Raw genomic sequence first — 21,846 nt, 5'->3', positions numbered from 1 at the left:
GTATCACTCATCAAAAACCATGTAATCAATAGATGAATTTCTATATCAGTACATCTTTTGATGAAAGCATTAGGAAAGAAACGATTGGCACAAATCTATTGCACCATGTTTTAATCAGCCAGTGATTTATTTTTGAGCATTGGGGTTTCTTTTCAGCATAGATTGCACAGAAGATACACTGAAGGGTATGAAGCAAATAGGCTACTTGTGCATATTTAACTTTTTGATAAAATAGTTTAGAGAAACAGTAAACCCAGCAGAAACAGCTTTCTAAAAATGTATTTCAGCGGGAACAAAAAGGTAGGGGTAGGCAAAATGTCTGAAATTTGAAATGTTTTGTGTTTGAAATCAGTTGTTTTGACTTTACTAGAAATGTTCCCATACCATTCCGGTCACTATGAATGCATTTTGAATTTCATTACCATTAAGCGGCTTCCAGTAAGATCAGAACAGCTGTTTCAAATTGGAACAGTGGATTTTGAGCTCAGAATTCTTGAACGTGAAACATTTTATCCACTATTACTGAAAAAAGACACTTTTCATCCATTAACCACGTCTGAATGTGCTAAGTTGGTACCAAAAAACAGAAAGGAAGTCAAAGCCATAGTTGAATCAGTGGATTGATTTATACATGGTGCCTAAATATATGACTTGTTTGGTTTGGCTTGATATATTATCTGAATTTAACTGCTGATGCTGATAAACAGTGGTTTGTGTTATAACATGTTATGTGAGTCCAGCAAATTATGGATTATTTAATCAAGTACAGTGGTACCTCTACTTAAGAACTTTTCTAGATAAGAACAAGGTGTTCAAGATTTTTTTGCCTCTACTTAAGAACCCAGCCAGGAAAAATTTCCCAGGAGATTTGAGAGCGGCACGAAGGCCCAGCCAGTTTCCTGCCATTCCCCCTTTAATCCCGGCCATCTGGGCTGCCATTGGAGACTTTTGGTTATGCTTTGGCAGTCCAGAGTGAACAAAGCATTTTCCTTTCTCTGGGCGTTTGGACAGGGAATAAACCTCTGCCAGCGCCCAGAGAAAAGAAACGCTCCCTTTGCTCTGGACAGTGAGGAGTCACCACAGCGATGTAAATGTGCTGGCTATAAAGCGAGCGAGAGGAGAGGGGAGCCCTTCAGCATGGGAAGGAAGAGGAAGCAGGTAGCAGCAGCAGCAGCCAGTGGATGGGAGGCAACCTTGTGCCGGTTATATTGGAGGTGTGTGTTCCTCCTTGCCCCCTAGAGTCCCTCTTTTTTTTTAAGCCTTAAAGTTTTGAATTTTTTTGATTCCCCTCACCTCACATTCTTCCTTTGGCCATGACTCTTCTCTTCTTCTTCCTCCTCCCACCCAAATTCTGAGCTTTTATTTCTTTCCTAATGAGTTTGCACGCATTATATGCTTTTACATTGATTCGTATGGGAAAAATTGCTTCTACTTAAGAACGTTTGTAATTAAGAACCTGATCACGGAACGAATTAAGTTCTTAAGTAGAGGCACCACTGTAGATACATATAGACCAGTGGTGGTTTCTAAATGCTTTTGCTGCCAGTTTGTGCTCGTGCTCAACACTTCTGCATGTGCACAGAAGCATCCAGGGTGGGTGGGCGGAGCTTCCTGCTGCCATTGCTACCAGTTTGGACAACCAGACCGAATCTGGAGCAACCACTGCTGATATAAACCTCTTAAGAAAAAAACCCAACAAAAGTGGCGGTACGCCGTCTACACTGGTATCCCAGCGGCCAGTCAGATCCCACAGAGTCGGCTTTCTCCAGGTCCCGTCAGCCAAACAAAGTTGCCTGCGGGGGCCTAGGGGAAGGTCCTTCTCTGTGGCAGCTCCGATCCTTTGGAACCCACTCCCCCCAGAGATTTGCACTGCCCCCACCCTCCTGGCATTTCGAAAGGTTTTAAAAACACACCTTTGCCAACAGGCCTGAGGCTGTTGAGTGTTGACACCCTGCTCTGCCCAAAAAGTACGTCTGTGATGAGATGAATGTTGGCTGAATGGTTTTTCAAAAGTTTGGATTTTTAGATTAGTTTGGATTTCCAAAATGTAGCTTTTAGGACTGGATTTTATTGTTGTCTATTTTGTATTCTTTTTTATGCTGTAAGCCGCCCTGAGTCCCCTGAAGAAGGACGGACCAGAAATCCATTTATACACACAGACACACACACATTTATTATTAATTTGGGCAGCCTAGAAATCCTATCTATCTATCTATCTATCTATCTATCTATCTATCTATCTATCTATCTATCTATCTATCTATCTATCTAATTAGTTGGTTGGTTGGTTGGTTGGTCGGTTGGTTGGATTTCTATGCCACCCTTGTCCGCAGACTCAGGGTGGCTTACAAAAATGAGAGTAAAATACAATACAAAATATAGCAGAAGAAACCCAACCTAAAACTAATATTAAAATCCCAAGATAGAAAAAAACCATGCATTCACAATCATTCAAACAATCATAAATAAAACTGGGAAAATACTTGCAACCGATGGCCATTCTGTTTAGGGTTGAGTGCCATTAGAACAGCATGGGAATCCTGTAAAGTGATGGTGGTAGTGGTAGCACCAGTGACATCCAAACCAATACCACCTCTTTGTATTTATTTCTTCCATCAAAGTAATTTAAAGCTAAAGACATAATGAAGAGGAAGATATGAATCAGGTATTTGATACTTCATTCTATTATTTGAAGGGCTATCAAACTAGATCCAAAGAGTTGATGTGTGATATACCGGTAGCTATTATGCCACTTATGCTATTTAAATCAGTTTTGTGAAGAAACATCATTCCAGCACTGCATATCTGCTAACATAAAGAATTCCACAAAAATAGAATGTAAAAGGCTCTCACACTGAGAACTAAGATGTAAAAGTAATATTTTGTTGGACTCACACAGAAGGTACAATAGTTTTGAGAAAATATCAATACCTTTAATAATTATCTGAAAGGGAATTTTCTACAAGATTAGTGTTTTTACAATAAATCTGTAGTAACATGAACATCCAATCAAGTACGACTATTCTTTTCTACATTCATATCAAACCTGTATCTCAGGATATGAAGCTGAAAAAATATAATTACAGTATTTGCTTTATTTAAACATCAAGAATTCCAGCTTTCTTCTCATGGAAAGAAGGGTACCCATATCTCAATTTGCTTTCGTCCATAAGGATTCATTCATTTTTAGATAAATATTCAGAAAGAGGTGCACAGATTAGAACTCAGGAAACTGAGTTTTGTTTTTGTTTGCATTGGTGATGCTTTGCTGTACTTTAATTGTACATCACATGCATAATATAATAACTATGTAAACAAAACACTTAGGGGAGTGTGACTTAGTTATGTTTGACAGGTTCAGCTTGCTTGGCAAGTAAATCCAGTGCTCATTGCTGGCTGTCAGGAAATAGGTATGAAATAATAGGAAGCTCTTATTATTGCCTTAAAGATGTATAACCACAAGGATAATCAAACTGTGTCAGCAAGAGAGTAGTTCAACACACCACCAAGACATATTCAGAAAAATGTCAATGTACAGTAACTGACAACCATAGGTAGCATACTGTATTTTTATAAGACGAACCGGAGTATAAAGACACACTTTAGTTTTTGGGGAGGCAAATGGGGCAAAACATCTACCTACCAGGTATTCCTCTGGCTAGCATCCTTAATTTGCTCAGCTTCAGCACATTTTATCCCCTGGTTAGGGCTGAAAAGGCCTTTTTCAGAGGGAATAGGAAGCTGGGAAGATCATAAACACCAGTCAGGGCTGGAAAAAAAGCTTTGAAAACGCTACATTTGAAGTACAGTGTTCCCTTGACTTTCGCGGGGGATACGTTCCAAGACCGCCCACGAAAGTCAAATTTTTGTGAAATAGAGATGTTCCCTTCCTTCCTCCCTCCCTCCCTCCCCCTCCCTCCTACATTCCTGGTTTTACTTACCCCCAGAACCCGTAGGGGCAACGGGCAGCTAGCTGGGGGCTTTGCTGCGCTCACCGCTCGGCTTCAAGTGGAGCGTACCAATGCTCTGAAAATTAAAGGGGAGGGATTGGGAGGCTGAGACGGAAGTGGAGCTTTTATTTAAAGAAGCAGGACAGCTGGGGTGGGTGGGTGGAGGAGAATTAAAACGCACAGTATTGTACATTGGGTGGCCCCAGAAAACCCTTGGTATGCAAAAAAAACACGGAGTATTTTTTTAATAATAATTTTTGAAAAACCGTGGTATAGACTTTTCGCGAATGTCAGACCCGCGAAAGTCAAGGGAACACTGTATAAGACACACCCACATTTTCAGTCTCTCTTAGGGAGGAAAAAGGTGTGTCTTATACTCTGAAAAATATGGTAATCTATCACCCATATACAGAATATACTATGTAATACTGGAAGCATACTACCAGTACTTATGCTTGTTCTCAATCAAATCAGAAGAAAAAAATATTTTAGGTTTGAGATCATAGCCATAATAACAAAAGCCCTGAAGGCCAGCTCTAATTTCTTGCATTTTAGAGACACTTCTAATGCAACAGGTAAATTAGTTAAGCCACATGTATAAATCTAGTTTAATTTCAATAATCCACATTCATTTCCCTATTTACTGATTTATTTTTAAATAAATGCATGCAGGGTAGAGTACAAAACAATCTCAGCACATTCCTGTATTCCTGTAAGTTCCATAGAAAATAATGGAACTCATTTTATCCAGCTAAAAGCATTTTCTTGCTTTTATCAGGGAAAACCTAGAAGGAAAGGGGGGGGGGACATTTATGAGTCTTTCCTATGTCAGTGGCAAATTCTATTCTTTAGGGTGAGTCCTTCATGAGTACAGAGACACATACAGGAAGGAGAGATTTACTGTGAAAGGCTTCTAATGAAAAAGAACAGCCACCAGTTGAAATAATATACCAATAATTGCCCATAAGAACCACTGTTGTTTAGTTTTCTAATGGGTGTATTACTTTAGTCCTTAATAGGACTTCTGAATAGTAATTTAATAGTAATAGTAATAGTCTTTCCCCCTAGGCCTTTACAATTTTATGCATGGTATGTTTGTACGTACGTTTGGTTTTTATATTAATGGGTTTTTAATCGTTTTTAGTATTGGATTATTATTGTACGCTGTCTTATTATTGCTGTTAGTCGCCCTGAGTCTCTGGAGAGGGGCGGCATACAAAACCAATAAATAATTAAATAAATAAATAGGGGAAAAAATTCATCTGCATGAATTACACCCTAATCCTAGCTATTAGTATTAGTAATAGAAAAAGAGTTGCATAATAAAAATCCTGTAATGAGTCATTTAATGCAATAGGCAGGTTTCAAATCTAATTAGGCTAATAAGAGATATTAGGCTGAAGCATAGTGCTCAGTGGCTAAGACACTGAGCTTGTCAATAATAAAGGTTGGCAGTTTAGTGGTTTGAACCCTTAGTATAGGTCTCCTGCGGGGGGGGGGGTTGGACTAGATGACCTCCAAGGTCCCTTCCAACTCTATTAATAATAATAATAATAATAATAATAATAATAATAATAATAATAATTTATTAGATTTGTATGCCGCCCCTCTCCGAAGACTCAGGGCGGCTCACAACAATAAAACAGTGTGACAATGTAAACAAATCTAATATTAAAAAAGCATCTAAAAACCCCTCAGTTAAAAACCAGGCAACACAAGCATTCCATACATAAAACTATAAAAAGCCTGGGAGAGATGTCTCAATTCCCCCATGCCTGGCGATATAGGTGGGTCTTAAGTAGTTTGCGAAAGACAAGGAGGGTGGGGGCAGTTCTGATCTCTGATTACTGTTATTATTTACGTTACAAGAGTCTCTGCAGTGCTAATAGGCTTCAAAATACTGAATGGGGTAAGCAAAGTCACACCCTTTTTAAAATGTGCAGTTTTAAAAAATGTGGAGCTTGGATTGCCAAGTCACAACTGAGGTTTTAAAGCCAATAACTGTAGCTGTGGACATTCCTGTGTATTGCGTACTATCTCTACTACATAAGCACAAACAATATCAGTTAATAATATGCTGCTCCAATCAATATTTGCAGTAATTAAGACAATATGCTGAACAAAGGTAATTTGTCATGGTACTCCATGGCTATGGAGAATTATTTTTTTATTATTTTATCATGTTCCATAAGTGAAATCTTTACTGAAAAATAAGCTATGATGTGAATCATAATTTTTACTACATTCTTCATGCATATTTTGTTTTACTATTTCTCTACTCTTTAGATTTAAATGCTATCTACCCATGCTTCAATTGAAGAAAGCTATATCAGCAGAAATTTGCTGCTCCCATTGCTAAGCCTTATTTCTGTTCCAACACATGCTGTCCTGATTATGCAAACGCAGTGCTCTGGATAGACAAAGCAACTGGTTGAGGCTTTCAACTTTACTGCCCTCTCTGCTCAATACATTTGCAATAATTACAACTGCAGCAAAATCGTGACTCTGATTGCAGTTTACCGCTGTGTCCCTTCTTTTGACTTTCTTCCTTCATCGCATTCTGTGTTAACTCAAACTGAAAACAGATTAAACAAAGCAATAACTAAATCAATCACAAAGGGAGCAGTATTTTTATTGGGAGCTCCCTTTTTTTCACAGTATCCTGTGACCTAACATGCGACTGGTGCTTGTTTATATTTCCAACACAGAGAGAAAGAGCCAGGGGTGCGCAGTGGTTAGAGTGCAGCACTGCAGGCAACTTCAGCTAAGATAGAAAAAGCTGGGGTGGCGCAGTGGTTAGAGTGCAGCACTGCAGGCTACCTCAGCTAACTGCTAGCTGTAGTTCAGCAGTTCAAATCTCACCACCTCTTCAAGGTTGACTCAGCCTTCCATCCTTCCAAAGTGGGTAAAATGAGGACCCAGATTGTTGGGGGCAATGTATGCTGATTTTGTGAACCCTTTAGAGAGGGATGTAAAAGCACTATGAAGCGGTATATAAGTCTAAATACTATAAATAAAGTTGATGCATGCTATTGATCAGCGAATCAGATTTAAATTTCCCTTCTGAGTACTGACATATTAAGTTTTATTATCAATTGAAAAAGCCATACAAAGCACACATATCTGACCTAAAGGAGTTACTACACAGCCACTCATGCCCTCATCACCTCGAGGTTCGACTACTGTAATGCTCTCTACATGGGGCTACCTTTGAAAAGTGTTCGGAAACTTCAGATCGTGCAGAATGCAGCTGCGAGAGCAGTCATGGGCTTCCCCAGGTATGCCCATGTTACACCAACACTCCGCAGTCTGCATTGGTTGCCGATCAGTTTCCGGTCACAATTCAAAGTGTTGGTTATGACCTTTAAAGCCCTTCATGGCATCGGACCAGAATATCTCCGAGACTGCCTTCTGCCGCACGAATCCCAGCGACTGATTAGGTCCCACAGAGTGGGCCTTCTCCGGGTCCCGTCAACTAAACAATGTCGGTTGGCGGGCCCCAGGGGAAGAGCCTTCTCTGTGGTGGCCCCGACTCTCTGGAACCAGCTCCCCCCAGATATTAGAACTGCCCCTACCCTCCTTGCCTTTCGTAAACTCCATAAAACCCACCTTTGTCGTCAGGCATGGGGGAACTGAGATATCTCCCCCGGGCCTATTCAATTCAATTTATGTATGGTATGCTTGTATGTACGTTTGCTTAAATAATGGGTTTTTTAATATTTTAAATTGTAAATTATTAGATTTGTCATGAACTGTTTTATTGTGTTGTGAGCCGCTCCTAGTCTACGGAAAGGGGCGGCATACAAATCTAATTAATAATAATAATAATAATAATAATAATAATAATAATAATAATACTATTCACATTTAAAGTTCAGACATACATATATTTTTAAAACTTTGATAGTGGGGTTAAACAGAAAAGGTAAACCAATGTGGAGGGAGTTTTCTATACAGAGTTGGTTTAAATTAAGGACTGAGCAGTCCTTGCACTATGATAAAATCAAGTTCCCCAGAGCTCCATTGCTAAAATATAGAAGTAAACCTTGTTATTACAGAAGTGTTATTAACTATTTAAGAATAACAAACGTGTCTTTAAAAGTTTAATTTAATTAAAAAGAAACTCCACTCACACCAAAGCTCCCATTAAAACTTATCCATTTGTATGACCTCATCTCACTGTATCATGACTCCGCCTGTTGCAACTCATGTATACTTTTTTTAAAGTGCAGTTCAAGACATTAAAACTGCTGTACAATACCTTTTCTTTCTCTCATTAAGCCAGTCTCCCGTGCCCTATATATTTCTATAATTTGAAATGCGGTCTCATTCAATATTTTACTTGATTCTACACTTAGTGAGTTTCACTATGTGATGTAAAGTTTTATATTTTATTTCTAATCAAATATTCAGGCCAGTGTAGTATTTCAAATTTCTAAATGATCACTTTCCCAATGTATTATTTTCATTATCACTGGTTTTCCCAAAGTACGTAAGACTTGCCATTATTTCACTGCAAGCTTACCACCTTCTATTAGCACTAAAAAAGCCAACTTGAGCTTTAATATTTTTTCAATTTCAGTTTAATTACCATTAGCAGTATAGTAATAGTTGTTCCAAATGTTTGAAGAGCACCAGGTTGCTTTCTCTTGTGCTGCAATTTATAACCAATGATCTGAATACATACCTCCTCCATGTGACTTTAAGTAGTCTACCTTTATCCATATGTAATGTATGCCAATCATTTATAATATTGGAAACAATACGGATAATTATTGGCTTAACATCAAAAGTAGCAAAAGTTTATTTACAATAGCTTAACCTACACTGTTTCTCCCAACAGTGTACCACAAAACCCAGATATAAGGTAACTGGATTTTGTGGCAACTTTCTGGATGGCCAGTAGATGGCAGGGTTTTCTGCTTCACTTTCTAGAGACCCATAGTAATTGGCCAGCCAGATTTTTGAAGCTCTGTTCTAGTTAGGATTGTTATTTACCACGCCCCAGGTAAGACTGATGTTTAAAAGCAGCACAATAAGTACCAACTCAATAGGTCAGTTTGCGGTTATATCTGTAGACTCCATACCTTTAGGAATTATCTGGGAGGAACAGTTGACCTTATATCAACTGACCTCACATTTAATTAAGAGATTGGTGATCAGATATAACTTATATCAAAAAAATAACCCCTGTTCTACTTATTTTAAAACAATGCCCCCCCCCCAGCCTATTTTACAAGCTAAGCAGGCATACAAATTCCAGTAGGTGCATAACAACTCTCTTAAGGAACAGGATCGCAAACCCTTCCTTTGCAGAATACTCTATGCCAGGGGTCTCCAACCTTGATAATTTTAAGCCTGGTGGACTTTCAACTCCCAGGATTCTGGGAGTTGAAGTCCTCCAAGCTTAAAATTGCCAAGGTTGGAGACCGCTGTTCTATGGAGCATGAGGACTCAGATTGTTGGTTTCTCTGTGGTTTCTTCCCCAAACCCCCAAAACTGTAACTTTAGACTATCTACAGTCAACGTCTCCCCGTTTCTAAGAGGTCGGTAAAGAGCGTGCATAAGTGCACCACTGTGCCTACGTCCCTGTCCTACTATCAATAATAATAATAATAATAATAATAATAATAATAATAATAATACAGTGGTAGCTCTACTTACAAACTTAATTAGTTACATGACCAGGTTCTTAAGTAGAAATGTTTGTAAGAAGCAGCAATTTTTCCCATAGGAATCAATGTAAAAGCAAATAATGCGTGCGATTGGGGAGGGTGGATGCCCTGTTTCCTCCCAGGAGATTCCTAGAGAGGCCGCACCGAAACCTCTCCCTGACTTTTCCGGCCCTGTTTCCTCCCAGGAGATTCCTAGAGAGGCCCCATGGAGGCTTCCTCCCACCTTTTCTGGCTGTTTCCTCCCAGGAGATTCCTAGAGAGGCCCCATGGAAACTTCTCCCCGACTTTTCCGGCCCTGTTTCCTCCCAGGAGATTCCTAGAGAGGCCCCATGGAGGATTCTCTCTCCCTTTTCTGGTTACAGTTTCGGAGGCTTAGGTTTGTAAGTGGAAAATGGTTCTTGAGAAGAGGCAAAGAAATCTTGAACACCTGGTTCTTATCTAGAAAAGTTTGTAAGTAGAGGTGTTCCACTGTAATAGTAAGAACAAGAAAGTTGAAAGGGACCCTGGAGGTCTTCTAGTCCAACCCCCTGCTTAGGCAGGGAACCCTACACTACTTCAGACAGATAGTTATCCAACATCTGCTTAAAAACTTCCAGTGTTTTTATTTTTACATATGTTTATAGAAACTACACTGTACTACTAGCCTATACAAGTTTAACAAATAAATAAAATAAACACGCTGACTCTGTAAACCGCTTAGAGAGGGCTGTAAAAACACAGTAAAGCGCTATGTCAGTCAAGCGCTCTTGCTAATGCTTATTTGGAGCAGCCGCAGACGCCGGGGCAGACAACCTACCATGGGGCAAAGCAGGGCGCAATTTACGACACTTTCACATTTAAGCAAGGCTCCAGCCATCCTTGCCTTTTCCCTTATGGAAGAACCCGGCGTCTGCGGAAGGACTTTCGCGGGCCCGCCGCCCCACCCTTTCCAAAGAAACAAAAAGAAAAAATAATAATAAAAGGGGGCCATTGGGGAACCTTCCCGTCGTCTTTCACTCACCCCCCCCCCCCCGCTCGGAGTCGGCAAAGCTTACATAACAGCCCAAAGCGCTTTCCCTGCCCACCCGCCCCCGCCCCCGGTTTTATCGGCGTCCAGCATTTGACAGGAGGGCCCGTCACGTGGGCAGCCGGAAAGCGTCTCTTTTGCGACTCCAATGACAGGCAAAATGTGCGACAGCCGCTGGCTGGGCAAGGAGGAAGCTCCTTAAAGAGGCTTCTTCGCCTTGTTTCAAAAGGCAGCGTTGGCTGGCTTGCCTTGCGCGCTCTCTCTCTCGCTGCCTTCGGGTCCCTTTCCTCCGCCCCTCTGGGCAGCGGGTTTTGGGAAGCCGAGGGGGGCAAGCGTTCGGGGGAAAGGGGAGCAGACCGAGGGTTTGGAGCTAAGTTTGGGAGTTTAGATGAGATCGTAGCCTCCTTTCTCTTCCCTACTCCCCTCTCCTCCTTTCCCCCCTTCCCTTGCCGGCAGCAGCCTCCTGGTGCACAGTTCAGGCAGGAGGAGGGCCCGCTCCCGGCTGCATTAGCGTCCAACATGGATAGAGAAATGATACTGGCTGATTTTCAGGTAAATTTCAAATCCCAGCACTGCCATATTTCTAACCATGATCTCTTTCCCTCCCTGTCGCTGTTCTTTCCTTCCCTCTGTCTCTTTCCCTCCCTCCCTCTCTCTTTCTTCCTGTTTCCTTTTTTTCCCCACTCCCGGCTTCTCTGTTTTCTTTTTTTCTTTGGTGGAAAGGATCTAAAAGTTCCGGAATTGGCGAGCCCTGCTTCGATATTAAGAGTAGAGCAACCACAAAATAATAATGATGATGATAATAATAATAATAATAATAATAATAATAAAGCTGGCGGCTGTTTTATTCTTTGTAGCCGATTGTTCAAGAGACAAGCCAGGAAACGTGAATCATGTTAGCTAAACATGAGTTAATGGCAGCAATGGATCTAACTTTTTATCTTCCACAAAGAAAACAAGGAACAACCTAATAATCCCGGGTCAGAGGGGGATAAGTTGTTTTAGGCATGTGCTTAAAAGATTGCTATCCTCCCTAGATCTGGTTCATTCTGACGCTTTGCAAACTTCTAATAAATTTCATAGGACAGGTCAAAAAAATACTCTGAAGATAATAAAAATAGATGCCTATATCCCAAGGGCTCATATGTGCTTTTTTTTTTTTTTAAGATCTTAAATGCAAGATTAGAAAAGAACTTTGATGCCTCCCGCACTTAAAAATCCCTTCACATTGTCTAATATTTATCTTAATATTTAGAAAGTAACTGGTTATACATATGCTATTCTATATAATTCTCCCATAAATTTAGTTCTTGGGGCAATAATCAACTTGTTAGGGTAAGATATAATCACGATTGAAATTTAAACATACAAACAGCCTCCTTTTGAATTTCAGCTCTCATTCCTAACTAGTATGGACAATGGCAAGGAATAATACTATTTGTAGTCCAAAAGATAAGGAGAACATTGGATTGTTTGCCCTATCTTGCAGCATGCTTGTCTGTAAGAATTGGATTTCTTTATGTGTTTCTATGTAATATTTATACATTAATTGTGAAATAATTCATTGGATTTGAATTCCATGAATATATGTACAAACTTTCAAGTTTAATATAATTTATATATGCCTTTTATAAAAAATTGACCATAGCTTATATGAATAATTTTAGTTCTAGGGTTTCATTCTTTTTGAGCTATTGAATGTGGTATTTTCAGAAAATATCAGTATTGCAGATACCTATGTATCCACTTCCAAGAAAGTATTTCATAAAATGCCAACTTCAATGTAAACTAAAGAATAATATTGAATCCACAGTTTGTTCTTGCAGGATTATTCCTAAAGTACTTTTAGTCTATGCTATATATAATTGTCTATACATAAGACAACCTCAGAAGAGAGAGATTCTGTTTCTTTACTTTTGGACTGCCTCACTAACCATTTAACTTCACCCTTTGCCCTCTGTTGTCTATATGATATTTGTTTTTGTTTTCCCACTTCCTTTCCCTATTCTATCGAATTAACTCTAATTCTCTTTGAAATCAGTCCTATCTTTTCATTTGTTGCCATCTGCAAGCTTTCTCCTTATGGCAGTGAGGTTAACTTTTATATTTATTTTTCTGCTCTCTGGCAATTGATAATGCAGTACTTGATTGCAGGATCTTTTATAAATGTGGAAGGTAACTGGAGTCTGATATTTCTCGTAAAAGAGTTTCTGGAGGAAAAAAATATTAAGAATTAAATCATAGCAGCAGAGCATATTAGGCACAGGTGGAAGTATTCACAGGTGTATATTGCTGATTCTGTTTTAAGTTAATTATGTCACAATTTGTTAATTCCTTCTAACCGATTATTTAAAATTATTTCTATTTTGCGGCGTGCAAATGAAAGCATATCTAATGAGCATCGGGGTTATTTAAAGAAGATAGGTGAAATATAAAATACCACAAAGTACTCAGATATATACTTACTAGCAAATAAGAGAACATGCAAGGGTCAGCTATGCTATGTGGAATCTATTTAGGCCCAGGAATTGCTCCATGAAGGTCAATTACAACATCACTGAAAGTTTAGCAAAATGTTTAAATCAAATTCCTTTTTTTAATTATTTGGCAAACAGAATATTTTATATGTAGTAATATACTAATTTGTTCCCTTTTGATAAGTAGCCTGCTAATTATATTGAGAAATAGAAAGAGTTTTATTTATTTATTGAATTTATATACTGCTGCATCTCACCAATTTGACAATCCTTTTGCCAAATGTACCGATGCTTTATGAACATTTGGATCTTGTTCTACATCCATGATGGTGAACCTATGGCATGCGTGCCAGGGGTGGCATAAAGAGCCATATCTGAAGCCATGCAAAGCGTTGCCCTATATCAGCTCCAGCATGCACTCTTCCAGAGGGAAGGGAAAGGCCATTTCCGCCGTTTCCAGGCTTCAGGAAAGTCTCTTGAGCCTAGGGAAGTTTTCTGAAGCCTGAAGAGGGCAAAAAAAGTGGCCAAACGGACCTACTGGAAGTCTGGAGCCTTCAATGACGTCTGCGTGCATGCGTCTGGGGAGCAGCAGAGGGATCTGTGTTCATGCATTCATAAGGGGCAAGGTATTGCATTATGGGTGTGGGCACGTATGCCAGCACTATCATGCATGTGCACACTCTTTTGGCACCCGAGTAAAAAAAGGTTCCCCATCATTGTATCTATATATTTGGCTTTAAGTTTTATACTCCATTTTTGTAGTATATATTAATAGATGACATTTGCGTGCTTGTTTGTATAGTACCTTATGCATTGCGAATTAAAAAATGCGCAAATGAAAGTGCTGAGTAGTTGATGTAGATGTTTCATAAAAGACAAAATGCTGCCTGCTTTCATTCTGCAAAAGAGAGACATTATTGTTTGGTAATCTATGAAGGCATGTGTTTTAGATTAAGATCTAGGTCAGAGGTCTTCAAACTTGACAACTTGAAGCCCTGTGGATTTCAACTTTGAGAATTCCCCAGCCAGCATAGCTGGCTGGAGAATTCCAGGAGTTGAAGTCCACAAGGCTTAAAGTTGCCAAGTTTGAGGACCCCTGATCTAAGTGATGTATCCCAAATAAATGAAGTTTGTGATATTTTATTAATTTTTGCTTATTTTTATCAGATTTAATTAGGACTTGAGATCAAAAGATGAATTCAATAGCACTCTTGCATCAGCAGAAGAAACTGTTCCCTCTCTGGAGCAGATTTACAAATACTTTCTAACAAAAATCCATTAGGGCAGCATTGGATTAAACTCCATTCCTAATAATTTTAGATTGTCTGAATATTAGGAGTTCAGAGTTGTTGAGATCTTAGATCAATTATGATTTATTACTGAATAATGTTATTTATTTATAGCCCACCTTTATTATTTTTACAAATAATCATAGGCAGTGAACACATTCCTTCTTCTTCCCATTTGTGCCAATAATTAGTTGGACTGCGAGCTAGTGACTAGGCCAAGATCCCCCAGCTGACTTTCATGGCTAAAGTGGGTCTAGAACTTAGTCTCCTGGTTTCTAACCTGGTGCCTTAACCACTAGACAATATTGCTCAAACCAAACTGATTATATTTGTAGTTACTAGGTTGCATTATGAATGTGCATTTGAATACTACTCTATTATGGATCACAATCCTATTGACATCCATTTGGGATGGAGACTCACTGACCATTGCAAGATGATTTACAGTGGTACCTCTACTTAAGAACTTTTCTAGATAAGAACCGGGCATTCAAGATTTTTTTATCTCTTCTTAAGAACCATTTTCTACTTAAGAACCCGAGCCCGGAAAAATTTCCCAGGAAATTTGAGAGTGGCACGAAGGCCTGGCCAGTTTCCTGCCATTCCCCCTTTAATCCCGGCCATCTCGGGCTTTTATGGGCTGCCAGAGAAGCCTTTCAGTGGCGCTTAAGGAGGTTTTGGCAGTCCAGAGTGAACGAAGCGTTTTTCTTTCTCTGGGCGCTTGGAGAGGGAATAAACCACTTCACTGTAGTGACTCCCTCGCGCTGCCTCCCATATACTTGGCGCAAGGCTGCCTCTTGGAATGTATGGGCGCGGAAAGGCAAAAAGGGGCGCTCATCTCACCTTCTTCCTTCAGCAGCGACTGTCCTCCTCTTTCCTCCTCCTCCCACCCAAATTCCAAGCTTTTATTTCTTTCCTAATGGGGTTGCACACAGTATTTGCTTTTACATTGATGCCTATGGGAAAAATTGCTTCTATTTAAGAACGTTTCTTCTTAAGAACCTGGTCACAGAACTAATTAAGTTCTTAAGTAGAGGTATCACTGTATTTTGAATAAGCACACATTACCTTTATTGCATACATTTAATATTATTATTAAAGGTAACTTAAGGAAAGAGCTTCCAAAATATTTTCAGCATGTTGATTGTCCCACCAGAGACAAGAATACTTTAGACCAGTGCTACGCAACACTAAAATATGCTTATTGGTCTTTACCACGAGCAGCTGTCAGCTACTCTGATCATTGCTTGAATCATCTTGTACCTGCTTATAGACAGATAGACCCTGATGTCTTTCTCCTTTTCACTTTGGGTAAAGATTTCTAGGAGGTCTGTTACTACGTTACTGACCTCTTGTTTAGATGAAATTACAAGAGGTCTACGGATACAGACACTAAGACTGAAGACTTTAGTGTCCCCCTTTACATCTGTCCCCGAAGTATCTGTCCTCCTTGTGAAAAATAAACAACTTAACTCAAGACTCTCTGATAATCCATTTGGGACTTTTCAGGACTCTAGGAAGAAGGACAATAAAATTGTTTTTATTTGAAGAATTGAGATTATATTAGTCTGGACAAGAATTATATCATCTTATATTCTGATTCAAACTAATTGTGTTTATATCTGTTATTATATTGTTCTAATACATTTTTAATATTTTTATACCTATATTTAATTGGGGGAAAGTATTTGAGCGTAGAGTGTGTATGCGGGTGAAAATGAATTAATAACCATCATACCCATATTGTATGAATGTTGTGTATGCACGTGGATTGTTTAGTTAGTGTGGGTTTTAATTTGGATTTTATTGTTAGAATTGTATATTTGACTTCTTTTAATTGTTCTTGCATTTTTATATTGTTGTAAGCCGCCCTGAGTCCTTCAGGATTGGGCGGCATAGAAGTCAAATAAATAAATATATAAATAAATATATATGTAAATAAATATTTAATCAGTGGGGGACATGGACTGAAAAAGCTACAGGCTTGGTTTGACTGCACGGACTGGAATGTTTTTGAAGATACCTCTGCAGACCTGGATGAACTCACAGATACTGTAACATCATATGTCAGCTTCTATGAAGACTTATGTATACCAACTAGGAATGTAAGAACATAAGAACATAAGAAGAGCCATGCTGAATCAGGCCAAAGCTTATCGAGTCCAGCATTCTGTGTCACACAATGGCCCACCAATTGTACATGGGGATCTTGAGCAGAAAGAGAAGTCAAAACCCTCCCTTTCCCCTTGACCCCCAACAAATGGTACCCAAGGGAATCCTGCCTGCCTCAACCAACATAGAGGAGGCACTTGGACATCCATTTCAATAACCACCGATACACTTGACATCCATGAATTTGTGTAATTCTACTTTATAGTGTGACAACCTCTTCTGGAAGTGAATTCCATAAACTTGTGAATATACAGTAAGAATTAAGAATAAACCTTGGTTCACAGCTAAGCTTAAGCAGCTATGTCATTCCAAATAGGAATCCTACAGAAAAGGTGATAGAATGCTGTACAATCAGGCCAGAAATGTATTAAAAATGGAGGTCAGAGCAGCAAAAAGAAGCTACTCTGAAAGGCTAAAGAATCAGTTCTCAAAAACTGACCAGCAAACATGTGGAGAACTCTTAAAAGTATTTCTGGCTATGGCAAACCACCTTCCAAAGCTGAAGGAAATCAGCAATTGGCAGATGACCTGAACATGTTTTTTTGCAGGTTTGAAAGGAAACTACAGCCACCTATTTCCACAATCTCCATCCCCAGACGCGCCAACAACAGCCAAACCTCCTACAAATGACCCCATCCCATTGGGTTCACAATCCCTGGTGACCACAGAAAAGGAAGCGCAAGATCTATTTCACAGACAAAAGCCAGGAAAAGCACCAGGCCCAGACCAGATAACTCCTTGCTTAAAAGTCTGTGCTGACCAATAGTCCCCATCCTCACCCAAATCTGCGACAAATCAGTAGAGATATGCTGTGTTTCTTCTTTCTTCAAACGCTCTACTTATCATCCCTGTGCCAAAGAAGCCCTCCATCAAGGAATTGAATGACTACAGATCAGTTGCTCTAACATCTATAGTTATGAAAACCTTTGAAAGGCTAATGATATCCCACTTGAAAACCATCACAGATCCACTGTTAGACCTCCTACAATTTGCATGTCAAGCAAATAATTGAGAAATGATGCTGTTAATATGGTTCTGCATTACATCCTACAACATCTTGAATATCCAAAGACTTACCCAAGGGTCCTCTTTGTAGACTTTAGTTCAGCATTCAATACCATCATACCAGACATTCTTCTAACTAGACTAAATCGGCTAGCGATACCTGAACACACTTGTAAGTGGATCACAAGCTTCCTAACAGATAGGAAGCAGCAGGTGAAGCTAGCCAAAATCACATCAGATACTTGTAACAAGATATAGTTGTACCTCTGCACTTGACTGCTTTAAAACCATCAAATTTGTATTAGACACATTTTGAATAAGAATTTTTGTCCTGCCATTTGTCCTTTTCCTGATAGTTGATGTACATGGAAGAACTTGCTGATGTTGGTTGCCTTATGACTCTCTTCTGGCTGAAATAGTTTTTTTTTATATACTCGGTGTTGGGTCATTCTTTGTCAAGTGGCCCAATTTTCAGAATCTTCCCCACTCGACCACCTTCAATTTCAATGAAACTTTGCACATATATTCCTTATGGTATAAAATTTAAACCTAAAATTTTGCACACCTCAGTTTTATATATATATATAGGAATAAAGGAATATATGTGCAAAATTTCATTGAAATTGAAGATGGTCGAGTGGGGACACCTGGTCGACTTGACAAAGAATGACCCTGATTAGTATTTGTTGCATCTTTCAGAACAAATTATCAGGGTGAGCCAAAGTATCATTGTAACAACTTTTGGGGGGTAAGTTACAATTTTATGTGCATGGTTTCCTGAGTATAGTTACCACTAAAGTTTTCCTGCTAAGTTCTTAAGTAGGAATTGAATCCGGATCTTGGATGTTTCCATGCATGGTTCTATTCCTAATTGAACTGTTAGTATTATACTTTCAATTCTTTAATTTTACCACTTCCAGGATTAACACTTGTTTGATTGTCATGTACAATAGCTTATATACAATAGCAGCACTTTGCAGTGGTTTTCATGATATTTCATATCTTTTGTATACAGTTCTATTTAAAACTTTGTTCTAGAACTTAATTCTGTAAGAGTTTCAAATTATTTTGTGAGTAATATTTCTGCTACATGAGCTTTTATTTAGGAAAATATTTTTTATAGAATTAAATTCTACTAACATTCAAGTAAATAAAGTTGTTAATACAGTTGAAAATATTTTCTCTTTCAAAATGCTTGTTTCTGACTATGTTTTCTGTTTTGTTTCTGCATGATTTCATTGAGATTTACATTTTAGGCCACATCTTCAGAAGACTTAGTGGAATTTTATTCATGCTAGAGGGAAAAAATAATAATGTCATATCTTTTTAAGAAGAAATTTGAGAAATAAGATTAAGATCTACTGGAGGCTTAGTATAATTCAATTTTAGGCATATGAGTGCAAATATTTTATGTACCTATATTAGAGAGCAGATTGTACTTTTCCTTTAGTCTAGATCTAGATCTTGAATTTGATTATCTTTTGATTTTGTCTTCCTATATGTCTTTCATTGAGATGTGGTTGGTTATATGTTGCTTGAATTGTAACCTTACACGTATGACCTGTTGAACTGAAACATTAGACTGGAATGACCATTGATGATATTTCATTGAAGCCAGTATGTAGTTTAACTCTTTGTTAATGTCACTTTGCTTTTCCATTTAATTCAAGGTTATTTGTTATCTTATCTCTCCCTCTTACTGGAAATTCACATATAATGCATTTACATTTTTCTGCTTTTTTAAAAGAGCAAATACAATATTGTGAAATCTATTGTATTCAATAGATTACTTTAACAGCTTACAAGGCATTTTAGAGGCAATGCCAAATATTGTTAGTGAATTAATGGCATAGCTATATGTGATGGTTTTAAGTGAAAACAAATAACTAAAGTAAAAGTATTTTAAAAAGGAATCTAGTAGCATTTTACAGCTTGTAATGACATGTTTGAAAACTTATTTCTCAAAAGCACACCCTATTCCTGCTTTTCCTGCCTGTAAATACTGTTTGATAGTTACAATTCCTGCCATCTATCTTCCAGGGAATATCTTACCCCACTTGTTATTTCCCATCCCTAGGTTGTTTTAGAGGGGGATTCTATAGAGGGGGTATCTGTGTTACTCTATTTGCATTTAAAAGGTAAAATATGAAAAAAAGAAAAGAAATAATTTTCTACATTACACATCTTCACCATCTTGTGACTAAGCATAACACTAGAGATATCAAGACTTCTTTCTTCTGCTTGGGAAGTAGAACAATGTAATAAGAGATAAACACAAGCACATTTTCTTAAAAAGGAAGACATTACATATAGTCAGTCTTGTTGCGATAGATAAATAAGCAAATTGTTACAAATGAGGGACAGCAACTTGAGAATTATAAAACACAAACAATGCTCCATTCAGCCCACAAGATGTTGCTGGTTGTAGCTAATTGGCTACAAATTGCTCTTTTTCAGCTGGAACCTCAGAAGAAATAAGACAATTGCAATTACAAAGAGATTCTTGTAAAATTTCAGGCAAACAGCTTGGAAGGATTGATGCAAACTGAGGATGAATTACCCAATTATGAAATTTACGTAGAGAAATGTAATTTTTCTATATTTCTCTATATATAAAAGAGAAAAAAATAGCATCAAATCTTTAACTTCACAATTTTATCTGTTCTTGGAGAACAAGGTTACACATTTCTCCCCTGCTTCAGTTTATCTGGATTTGTCCTCAATTTTCTGGAATCTATTGAATTTACCTGAAAAGAGGTGGGTGGTTGTTTTCCAAACTCTGGCTAGCAATTTCTGCCTCATTTTAAAAGGACACTCAATTTCCCTATTTCTAGAAAAGAGGGAGGGGCTGTGGATGTAGCTCTGTGTTTGCATATCTATATGTATATGTATATCTATATATAGCATATATCTCTATATTTGTATCTTACACTCTGACGATGTTAGCAGGGGCTAATGAAAGCTTAGTAAGTAAGCTTTCATTTTAAAATTTCTGGAGATCGTGATATCTGTCGTTTCTTCTATAGCTACAACTGGAACTTGCATTTTAGGACAATTCGCAATGTCTGTCTGTCTGTCCGTCTACCTACCTACCTATCTACCTACCTACCTATCTAATGTCTCTCCAGTTGTAGCTATAGAAGAAACGACAGATCTGTCGTCAGGCATGGGGGAATTGACATGTTCCTTCCCCCTAGGCTTATAAAATTTGTGTATGGTATGCTAGTGTGTATGATTGGTTTTTAACTTGTGGTGTTCTTAAAATTAATTTAATATTGGATTTGTCTTGTATTGCTGTTGCTGTGAGCCGCCCCGAGTCTGCGAAGAGGGGCGGCATACAAATCTGATTAAACTAAACTAAACTAAACTCTCTCTCTCTGTGTGTGTCTTTCCCCCCCTATCTCTATATACTAATGCAATGCTCTCTACATGGGGCTATCTTTGAAAAGTGTTAGGAAACTTCAGATCATGCAGAATGCTATTATGCGGTTACCTAGGTTGGCCCACGTCTCTCCAACACTCTGTGGCCTGCACTGGCTGCCGATCAGTTTCCAGTCACAATTCAAAGTGTTGGTAATGACCTATAAAGCCCTACATGGCATCGGACCAGAATACCTCTGAGACCGCCTTCTGCCGCACGAATCCCAGCGGCCGATAAGGTCCCACAAAGTTGGCCTTTTCTGGGTCCCGTTGACTAAACAATGTCGTCTGGCAGGCCCCAGGGGATGAGCCTTCTCTGTGGCAGCCCCGCCCCTCTGGAATCAACTCCCCCCAGAGATCAGAACTGCCCCCACCATCCTTGTCTTTCATAAATTGCGTAAGACCCACCTATATCGCCAGGCATGGGGGAATTGAGACATCTCCCCCAGGCTTATATAGTTTTATGTATGGTATGCTTGTGTTGTATGTTTTTAAAATAATGGGTTTTAGATATTTTCTTTTAAATATTAGATTTTTTCATTGTACACTCTTTTATTATTGTTGTGAGCTGCCCTGAGTCTGCGGAGAGGGGCGGCATACAAATCTAATAGATTATTATTATTATTATTATTGTTGTTGTTGTTGTTGTTGTTGTTATTATTATTATTATTATTATTATATGGGAAAGAGGCAACAGAATTCCCATTGTCATCTGTCAGCATGACTAAGGCAGAAACAACAAAGTTAATTACAGGAGGGAAGAAAGGGTGTGGGCCTATTACAAGTGCAATGACTAAATTGGGCGGCATTACATAAAAGCAAGCATCTCTTCAATGGGGATTTTACAATCTG

The 21,846-nt window shown here is 38.7% G+C and overlaps 1 protein-coding gene across 1 annotated transcript in view; it reads left to right on the top strand.

Annotated features, from left to right (window-relative positions):
• Nucleotides 1–10,760: 10,760 nt before the first annotated feature.
• The window catches only part of FAF1 (Fas associated factor 1), a 227,529-nt gene continuing 216,443 nt past the window's right edge, over nucleotides 10,761–21,846 (top strand). The window contains exon 1 of the mRNA XM_070745898.1: nucleotides 10,761–11,183. Within this exon, the coding sequence (XP_070601999.1) occupies nucleotides 11,151–11,183 (33 nt within the window). The 5' untranslated portion in view covers nucleotides 10,761–11,150. The remainder of the gene's footprint in view (nucleotides 11,184–21,846) is intronic.

Source organism: Erythrolamprus reginae, chromosome 3 (genome assembly GCF_031021105.1).
Source record: "Erythrolamprus reginae isolate rEryReg1 chromosome 3, rEryReg1.hap1, whole genome shotgun sequence".
Classification (NCBI taxonomy): Eukaryota; Metazoa; Chordata; class Lepidosauria; order Squamata; family Dipsadidae; genus Erythrolamprus; species Erythrolamprus reginae.
The sequence above is the reverse complement of the archived record's forward strand: the minus strand, read 5'-3'. Positions and strand labels throughout refer to the sequence as shown.